The 10,253-nt window shown below is 52.1% G+C and overlaps 1 protein-coding gene across 1 annotated transcript; it reads right to left on the bottom strand.

The window, feature by feature from the left end:
* Positions 1 to 1,188: 1,188 nt before the first annotated feature.
* Positions 1,189 to 8,745, bottom strand: Arsi (arylsulfatase family member I). The gene is made up of 2 exons (XM_004664777.2): positions 8,391 to 8,745; positions 1,189 to 4,688 (listed from the first exon to the last, which is right to left on the bottom strand). Exons 1-2 carry the CDS (start codon positions 8,699 to 8,701, stop codon positions 3,296 to 3,298), a joined length of 1,704 nt encoding a protein of 567 aa, XP_004664834.1. The 5' UTR covers positions 8,702 to 8,745; the 3' UTR covers positions 1,189 to 3,295.
* Positions 8,746 to 10,253: the final 1,508 nt, after the last annotated feature.

Here is a 10,253-nt window from a genome sequence, read left to right as displayed (position 1 = left end):
TCATGCTACAGCTTGAGGCACAGGTCCCCGTGCTATAAGAGGTGGCTGCCAGTCTTTTCCCAGGGTGGTCACTTCCTCCTGGGAAGTTTGGGGACAAAAATACTTATTCTTGGGGCTTGAGAGATGGCTTAGCGATTAAGCGCTTGCCTATGAAGCCTAAGGACCCTGGTTCGAGGCTCGATTCTCCAGGACCCACGTTAGCCAGATGCACAAGGGGGCGCATGCGTCTGGAGTTCATTTGCAGTGGCTGGAAGCCCTGGCGGGCCTATTCTCTCCCTCTCCCTCTCCCTCTCCCTCTCCCTCTCCCTCTCCCTCTCCCTCTCCCTCTCCCTCTCCCTCTCCCTCTCCGGCCCTCCCTCCCTCCCTCCCTCCCTCCCTCCCTCCCTCCCTCCCTCCCTCCCTCCCTCCTTCTCTCTCTCTCCCATTCTTGGACTCTTAAGTACATGAATTGTTTATGCCCTTGTCAAAGCTAGGCCCTGTGATAAACACTTTGCCCATGCATTCTTTAGATCTTACAGCCAACCCAGGTTGACAGAGGTACAGTAGCTCCCATTTTTGTGGAGCTCTGACACTACTTACCCATATAAAACCACAACCGAAGACTCAAATCTAGGTCTGTGTGACTTCAGCACTTCTGTCCCTGGTTATTAGGCCACATCTAAGGCTGGAACAGTGACCATATACCCCTTATAGCCCAGGTCCAAGGCCCAGAGATTGCAGACTGCCCTCTTGCAGGTGCACAAATCAGCATCAGTCAGGGCAAAAGCTGGGAGTTCTGGCTTCCCTGAACAAAGCCCTGCTGTGCACCATTCTGGCTCTACCAAGGCCCAAGGGAGCCAGAAGAACCTGTTAAGAGGAGACACTAACCACATTGGCCCAAGCAAGTGTGGGCTCCTTTTTGGCTGCCAATAGGCTGGTTATGAGAGCTTAGAACTCCTCAGCCAGCATCCAGTGTGGGCTGCTACCCAGCCCTAATGCTTCTAGCTAACAGGGCTGCTGCCATCTAGTCTATCCCAGGGACAAATAGTAGTCCCAGCAAATGTTTCTGGGCTGAATCCCCAAGATCTATGACCCAGAGCCCAGGGATGCCTCTGCCTGCTCCCCATCTCATCCACAGAGATTCAGATGATATATGCACAGACAGAGCCAATGGGAGCCTGGCACAAAACACAGAACCATAGCCAGGCATGATGGTACACACCTTTAATCCAGGTACTTGGGAGGCAGAGTTATTGTAAGAGGATTGTTGTGAGTTTGAGGCCATCCTGGGACTACAGAGTAAGCTCCAGGTGAACCTCAACAGGGCCCTTAGAAAGTAAGTGGGATCTGGGGTTGGAGATTGAGTCACATCAGGCAGAACCCCCACAGCAAACCCTGGAGCATATCTATACCATTCTTCAAAGGCTGGGGCCACAGGGCATCCCTGGCTGTGCACCTATCTGGCAGGCCAGCAGGCACAGCTGGAGCAAGCCCTAGCAGGACTACAGGTCCTGAGCAATAGGCAGACCAAGGACATCCCATCCACTGGACACACCAGGCCGAGATACCATCTGAATAGGCATCTTCTTCAGAGCCTTCCTTCTGAGCAAGCAAAAATGCTGTGACCAGGGCTGGGCATGGTGGTGCACACCTTTGAATCCCAGCACTAGGGAGGCAGAGGGAGGAGGATCACAATGAGTTTGAGGCTACCTTGAGACTACATAGTGAATTCCAGATCAGCCTGAACTAGAGTGAAAGCCTACCTCGAAAAACCAAAACAAAACAAAACAAAAATGCTGTCCAGGGGGTTTGCCAGTCCTGGGCTCTGTCTACCAGCTGGGTGTCAACACCACTGAGGCAGTGAAAGCTTACAGGAGGGGAAGATGAGATGAGGCACAAAGAACGTGGCCTCAAGGAAAGGCCTGGGACACAACAGTCAACCAAGTCCCATCCTGCCAGCAGCCCAGGTCAGGATTTCCTGGACTCCAAAGCCGAAGGAAAGAAGCAATGCTGGCTGCAACCAGCACCCACTGCACTGTACCCATCCCACCCATCCCGCTCATCCACAAGCTGACGAGTCCTAACAGGCCTCCTTTGCCAGCGACAAAAATAACTATTTTCAAAATTCACAGCAGGGCCTTCGCCTACACACTGCGCCGACTGGAACCTGAAGGGAGATATGCAGAACGCAGTGTGCTGATGGAGCCACACTATGCAGCAAGCCAGCTTTGCAACCCCCACATCCCTCCTTCTGTCCACTTAGCCTGGGCCCTCTCTCCCAAACACATGCATGCATAATGACTCCTAGAATGGCCAGGTGGAAAGGGCTCTTGGATCATCCACTTTACACAGGGGAACATGAGGCCCAAAGGTCATGGGTTTTTCTGTGGTCATAAGGGAAAACCTTGGTGGGACCTGCTGTCCACCTTCCCTCTTCCTCCTCAACCAACAGTGAGCTCACACATGCCCCCAGGACGCACATGCATACACATAGGTGCTTACACACAGGCCTGCATCCCTTGCCTCTGGGTAATCAGGTTCACAGGCTCCTCAATGATAGTTAGCTTAGCCAGTCTTTGGTAGCCCTGTGAGATAGGCAGAGCCAAGGCTAACATGTCTCCATCCATTTTCTAGTGAGGAAATTGAGACCCAGGGGAAGGACTACATCCAAATCAAGAGAGTTATTGGTTCAGAGGCTCTTTTCACAGCTGTTCCCCCAATTCTGCAACCACTCCAGGACACCACCAGTTTTTCTGAATGCTGGGCACAGGAAGAAGCGTGTTCCCCCATCGCCTTCATGCCATGTGGCCCTAGAACTAGCCTAGGCATGTGAAGACCCAGAAAAAGCTACCTCTCAACAATCATGTGGTTTCTTTGCAGTGAGTGCAGCCACCTGGCCTTGTTCCAACAGCAGAGACCCAGAGAAAGGGCTCAGCCACATATCAGCTGGAAGGTGGCAAGGTCAGCCAGGAACTCCACCATGGCCCCAGGCACAGGTGCACACTGGACCCACAGTCATTAAAGCTCATCTTACAAATGAGGAGGCTGAGGCATGAAAGCTGATATAGGTCACCTGAGGTCACAGGGCAAGTCAGCAGAGAAGCAGGAATAGGACCCCGGTTTGGTCCTATCCCTTCTTGCCCCACCGCTGCCCCCCTTGCAAGTTCCCATCCTGTTCAGTTAAGGGCTTCTGTGCACGGCCTCCACTTCCCTACAGATGAAGGGTTGACCTCAGGCTTCTCCCTGAGAAGAAGCAGGGCCAAGCTGCAGTGGAGAAGTATCTTAGGGGAAACAAGATCTCTACCACCGCCAAGCATCAGATCTGATGGGACATCAGCCTGGTGTTGAGTTTACGAAAAAAAGATCGAAGCTTGCAAATCTTGCACTTTTTCTTGTGGTGTCTCTGGGAGAAGACTCGAGCTCTGCCTTCCTCCTCTTCTTCTTCATCACTGGCCCAAGGCCCCCACGCACCCCCATTAAAGTCAGGATGGGCCCGAGGGTTCTCAGCCGGGTAGCGCACAGGAATGGCAGTGCGGTTATACTCAGCCAGACGGGCCAACAGGGTACGGACCACATCAGGCCGCTGGCCAGCCAGGTCCTCCCGTTCATAAGGGTCAGCACTGATGTTAAAGAGCCACACAGCCTGGCGGACACTGTCCATCCTCTCTAGGTTCCACCAACTGCCAGGGAAGGCAGCCAACGTCTGAGGCGGGATCCAGTCGCCATAGCCAGGATCTCCAGTCAGCAGTTTCCACTCCCCCACGCGGATGGCAGCCTGCACAGCAGTGTTCCAGATGCCAAAGCCATCCTCCAGTGAGCCATAACGGGCATGGTTGTAGAGTGGGTCAATGTTGTGGAGGATCTCCTTGCGTGGTGAGGCCTGGCCCTCACTGATGGCTGGCCACACATCATAGCCATCCAGCCCATCTTCTGCTGATGTGCCACCTGCCAGGCCCACCAAGGTCGGGTACCAGTCTGTGATATGCACCAGAGCCCTGCTGGTCCGTCGCTTTTGCTTGAGTAGGGGGCTGTGGACAAATCCCAGGCCTCGCACACCACCTTCCCAGTAAGTACCCTTGCGTCCTCGGAGTGGCCAATTGCTGCCTCCTGAGAAAGTCTGGCCACCGTTATCACTGGAGAAGATGATGATGCTGTTGTTATAGAAACCATAGCGTTTGAGGGCCCAGGTGATGTTGTGAACAGCCTCGTCCATGCAGGTGACCATGGCTGCATACTTTCTCCGTGCCACGTTGCCCATGGTACGGTAGCGGTACAAGTACTCTCTAGGTGACTGCAGGGGCGTGTGCACTGCCTGGAAAGCCACGTAGAGGAAGAGGGGCCGCCGAGGGCTATGGCTAGCCAGAATGTGGCTGGCACGCTGGGCATAGAGCATGGTGGAGTACTGCCCACTAAGCCCCCAGGCCACACTCTCACCTTCATGCAGGTCAAAGCCACACACCCCCGGGCCATCACAGTTGTCATAGGTGTAGTAGTCCACGTTCCCTGTGAGCGAGCCCAGGAATGTGTCGAAGCCCCGACGGGTGGGCAGGCACTCCTTCCGGTAGAAGCCTAGGTGCCACTTGCCTACCATGTGGGTGGAGTAACCTGCCTCCTGCAGTTTCTGGGGCAGGGTCACCTGGTCCAGGGGCAAGCAATTGGGCTGCCGTGGGCGGATGATGGAGTGCTGCAGTCCTGTGTGGATCTGGTACCTGGTGGGGAGGGGAGGGCATAAGACACAAAGATGATCTACAGACCACTTCTCCTGTCGACCCATTTCCAGATCACCCTGAGACTGGAGTGGCTGCTGATCAGAATGGCTAAGCCATTTGACCATGACCATGCAGTCAGGAAATTGGAGAGGTAAGAGTTAAACCAGGTCAATAATGACAATAATAGCAAACACCAAGCTGCTGCTTCATGCTCAGCATTGTGTTGTATGAAGCGTCTCACTGTATCTATCCTTACCACAGACTTGGAAGGACAAGTTATTTCCATTTTCCATATAAGGAAACTGAGGCTGCTCAGGAAATCAAATCACTTGACTGGCTATTAACCCAGCTACTATATGGAGCAGAGTTTGTATCTTAGGCAGTTTGGAGTTCTGAGTACATGAGCTTTAAACTGAGAACTTGCTATGGAGTCTACAGCAAGTCAAACTTTCCCAGGAAAATCCCTACTTCCTCTTGAAAACCCACCACATGCTACCCACCCCTCTATCATCCTATAATGTCTCTCACAACTCTCCCAAAGGATATTACTTTGTTTCTGGGCTCCTGTAACATTTAGCTCACACCCTCACTGTCCTACTTGACCATGGGCTTTTACTCATTTGTACGTCTCTTGGGTTCAATGATATGTAATGAGGTTATCCTTGACTCAGCTTTGTATCTAGCACTCCAGTGATATTTAAAGCACACTGATGGAATGAATGGATGGATGGATGGATGGGTGAATGAATGAATGAACACGCTCAGAGGGCTTGGGAACAGGAGAGAATCAACTCATCTGGGCTTTAACCTACTTTTTTTGTTTTGTTTTTTGAGGTAGGGACTTGCTGTAGCCCAGGCTGGCTTGGAATTCACTCTATAGTCTCAGGTTGGCCTGAGCAACTCAGAGCAATCCTCCTACCTCTGCCTCCTGGTGCTGGGACGAAAGGTGTATGCCCCCATAACTAGCTTGAGCTACTTTTTAACAGAAAGAAATGTTAGAGGAGGGGAGGGACCTTGCTCAAGGTCACTCAGGAGGCAGAGGCAGAGCTAGAGCTGAGACTGACTGGAACATGAATCCTAGCAGAGTATAAGCAGAAATCTCTTCTGGACAACAGGCTGCCCATCCCTTCTCATAGGCATGGTTTGCTCCTGTGCTCATCTTTAAGATCCACTCTATTCCCAAGTTTTTTGAAACCAACTTCCTGCCAGTTCATGGCCCCTCCCTCTAGGTAGGTCACTTACACAGGTTAGTTCCCTAAGGCATCAGTAAATGCATAGTAGAATTCTGAATTTCCTTTATTCATTCACATTCCATCTTTCCCCTCCCATGGCGATGGCCCCCATGTGATCTACTTAGGGTGTCTTTAAAAATCTCAGTAAATAAGCCTGGAATTTCACAAGTGTGTTAGAATCCCACACTTTTTTCCTACCTTGAGGCATCCAAGTTAGCCAAGACCTGACTACTTGACATCTGTTTCCTTTCCTTAAGGTTATTCTTGACTTCTTAACACTATGTGGCATACTCATGCATATCTTTTGATCCTCAGTATCTCTTTTACTCCCCTTCCTTCACTTCCCCTCTTCTCCCTTCCCCTCCCTTCCCCTCTCTTTCTTTCTCTTCCCTTTCCTTCCTCTCTCCTCTTCCCTCTCTCCCCTCTCCTCTCCTGGGAATTGATAGGTATGATAGGCAAGTGCTCTGTTACTGAGCTCTCGGACTTGAACTTACTCTGTAGCTCAGGCAGGCCTTGAACTTTCAATCCTCCTGCCTCAACTTCCTAGGTAGCTGGAACTAAAGGCCTGCACCACCAGGTCTGACTAAATCCTCTTTTTAAAAACCTACAGGAGACACTACCATATCCGCATTCTATAGATGATGAAACTAAGGCAGCAAGTGCCCTGAGGTCAGAGAGCCAGCAAGCAATGGAACTAGGCTTTGAGCCCAGATCTAAACCCATACTCTAAACCCTTTGCTTGATACAGCTTCTCCAGGCCTAAGGCAAGCTAGTAAATGACTAGGCTTGATAGAGATACATCTTAGGGCCCTGAGTCTCAGCAGAGCCTCTCTGCATAAGGATGGGGCCCCTGGACCAATGACTTGTAAAGTGGGTGGGCCAGCTAAGAGTTGCCACAACCCCTCTTCCGAGTAGCATGAGACGATTTGGGTCGATATAGCTCCACAGAGCAAGACTAGATGCATTAACAAACACTAACCACTGAAGTGAGCATCTTTCAGAAGGAAGCAGCTTCAGAGAGGGTGGTGGGCTGGCTTCAAAGATTCACCAACTGGGGCTGGAGGGATGGCTTAGCAGTGAAGGCATTTGCCAAAGGACCCAGGTTTGATTCTCCAGGACCCACATAAGCCAGATGCACAAGGGGGCACATGCATCTGGAGTTCATTTGCAGTGGCTGGAGCTCTGGCACACCCATTCTCTGTCTCTCTCCCTGTCTTTCTCCCTCTTTCTCTCTGTCAAATAAATAAATAAAAATATTTAAAAAAAAAAGATTCGCCAACTGGTCAGGGCTTGGAGAACTGCCTTGGCTGGCCATGCACATCTTATACTAAAGTCACTGCTCTCTGAGGAGAAAAATGGTAATTGTGCAAAACTCTGCAAGTATATTCTCCTCCCTCTCAGGACAGTTGCTGCCTGATGCCCAGGGTTCAAAATTCACTATTACTATCACCTACCCCCTGTAGCACCTACACACCCCTCCTCCCGCTTTTGTTCTCTCTCATGGACCTAAAGATTGACTGCTAGGTAGAAAGGACAGAGTAATTCTTGGCTCTGGGACCCCTGCCCAGCATCTGACTTCTTAGCCCTGTCACCCACAAGACCCTGTACTTGGGCACTGGCACCAAGTTGGGCCTTCCCTGACTCCATGCCTGAGTTTTCCCCATCCAGGAAACAGGGAAACTAGAGCTCTGGTCCTCCCGAGATCACACTATGATCATACAAATATGCTTTGGCCCCCTTCCAAGAAGGATAAACTTCAGCCCAGCTGAAGAATTTTCTTCTAAGTGGCCTTCCACAACCCCCTCCTGTTTGCCTGCTCTTTTAATTCAGTAATCCCACTGCCCAGCCTGAGACAGCCCCTACAAGGAAAGCAGCACTCATGGGGCTCTCAGCCAATTTGGAAGGATTCTGTAAGATGAAAACCCAATACATCGAGAAGTGATGCAACCAGACTAGGTCTCTGAGTCTTACCAATTCCTTGGTCTCCTCCCAAGGACATCACCAAACCATGTGGGACCCAATCACATACAACTTATTCCACTCCTCCCCATTGCTACTTTACATAATAAAAAAAAACCTGACCTTCACCTCATTTTATAGAAAAGGAAACTGAAGCTTAAGAGAAATTAAGTGACTTGTGCAGAGGCCTGGGCTCTGTCAGGAGACTCAGCATTCAAAGCAAGTCTCAGAGGTTCCTCTGACAAAGGGACAGTCAGATGTCTCCTCCACATTGTGTGGAACGTGCCTGGCCTAGAACGTAGACAAAAAAGATCTGGGAGATGATGAGACCAGTTCAGTCTACAGGTAGGGAAACTGAGGCCCAGGAAGGTCAAGGAACTTGCCAATCTTGCTGCCAATTGGAGGCAGTCGGCCCACAACATGGGCTTCTTGGGTGCCAGCCTAGGGCTTTACGGCAAGGTTTACAATTGACTGACAGGGTGCACCTACTGCAGGTTTGGACTCTGCCTACCTGCCAGTGAGGAGCTGGCTCCGCGAAGGTGTGCAGATGGGCTGGATGTAATAATTCTCCAGCTTGACGCCCTCCGCTGCCAGCCGGTCAAGGGTAGGGGTCTCGATATCTGAGCCATGGTAGCCCACATCGTGATACCCTTGGTCGTCGGTGAGGATGAAGATAATGTGGGGAGGCTGGGGTGGGGCAGCAGGCTGCTCCACGCTAGCCTCCCCAGGCCTGTCAGCCACAAAAGTCGGCTTGGCCCAGTCCCAGGACAGGTAGCCGAAGCTCAGAAGGCTGACCAGGGAGAATCCTGCGAGGGCGTGCATCGTGTCCCGCGCCTGGAGCCTCACGTCCCGGGCCCCACGGCCGCCTGCTCGCGTGGACGCCCGGCGTGCGGGTAGAGCGGGTCGGGTCGGCCGGGCCGCCGCAGCGGGCCAGCTCGGGCGGGCTCCGAGCCCCTCGGCCGCCTCGCTCCCCGGACCAGCTCAGCCCGGCCAGCCTGCAGAGCGGCGGGGCGGCTCTCCCGAAGGGCTTTCCACCATCTCCTCTTCGCCTCCTGATTTCTCTCGCCTCCGCTTTCCCTTTCCCCTCCTCCTCCAGAAACCCCCAAACCCCAGCACCCGGCCGGCCTCTGACCCCTCCCAGTGTGCACGGAACCGCCTGGCTCTTGGCAAGGAGGTGGGCAGACCGACCCCAGAGGGGAAGGGGTGGGAGACACGGCGGGGCGGGCCTGGGAGGGGTCATGGAGACAGAATGCAAAGAAGTTGTAACATCTGCCCGTCCAGCCCCAGGTGGAGAGGCGGCCCGGCCGCGGCCCCGCCCCCGGGCAGGGAGCCCAGGCCCGCTCAGCCCGCCTGAGCCCGCGCCGCCCCTGGCCTGGGCTAGTAGAGAAGGAAGAGGGGGCTGCTTGGAATTTGGTGGAACAATTCCTGAATGGCCCAGGCAGACATTCTTTGAGTATAGAATCTCAGCATCAGAGTGTCAGTTCTGGAAGAGAAGGAAGCTTATTATTACTGTTTTCTAGGCCAACAAGGTCATTCTAGAGTCAGAGAAAGTGACATCCTGAGGACTCATTTAAATGACAGAGCAAGTTAGTGGCTTCTTCCCTGAAGGTCATAACCTCTGCTGGAGTGACAGTTCCCTTCTGGCCTTGCCACCTTCCTGGTCCTCGTCTCCTCCCTTCCCCACCCTCAGTCCCCAGCTAAGATCTCAGGGAGCCTGCCCTGGTCCAAATGGCAGAGGTGTTGCATACTTCTTAATATCCACAGGATCAGGAGCACAGTAGGAGCTCAACGCTATGTTGCATGAATAAATTGGCTTCCAAGATCACCTAAGCCAACCTCCCCTAGAGAAGGTGAGGTGGTGAGCTCGGGTGCACTGGGAGTAAGGCTGGCCAGCTGTGTTGTCATTGTGATGCTGCCCTTTCTCACCCAAGAATTTGGACCAGTATCTCCAGATCTGGTTTCTCCCAAAAGAACACCCAAAATCCAGATTCGTATGTAGCTATTCTAATTGTTAACGTTGCTTGACTAAGTGAAGCTCTGTTAGGCCACATCAAAGCCATCTGAGTAACATATCAGGCCAATGAAGGCTCATGTGCAATTCCGACTCTGCATTGCTTTCCAGAATCCTCTGTAAGAAAACTAAGTCAGGTTTCATGCTACCTTGGACTTTAAATTTTTTTAAAATTTTATAAATATTTATTTATTTATTTATTTGAAAGAGAGAAAGGCAGATAGAATGGGTGTGCCAGGACCTATAGCCACTACAAAAAACTCCAGATGCATGTGCCAACTTGTGCATTTCGTTTATGTGGGTACTGGGTAATTGAACCTAGGTACTTAGGCTTTGCAGGCAAGTGCCTTAACCACTAAGTCA

The sequence above is a fragment of the Jaculus jaculus genome, chromosome 13, assembly GCF_020740685.1.
Source record: "Jaculus jaculus isolate mJacJac1 chromosome 13, mJacJac1.mat.Y.cur, whole genome shotgun sequence".
Classification (NCBI taxonomy): domain Eukaryota; kingdom Metazoa; phylum Chordata; class Mammalia; order Rodentia; family Dipodidae; genus Jaculus; species Jaculus jaculus.
Note: the sequence above shows the minus strand (reverse complement) of the source record. Positions and strands in the feature narration are given on the sequence as shown.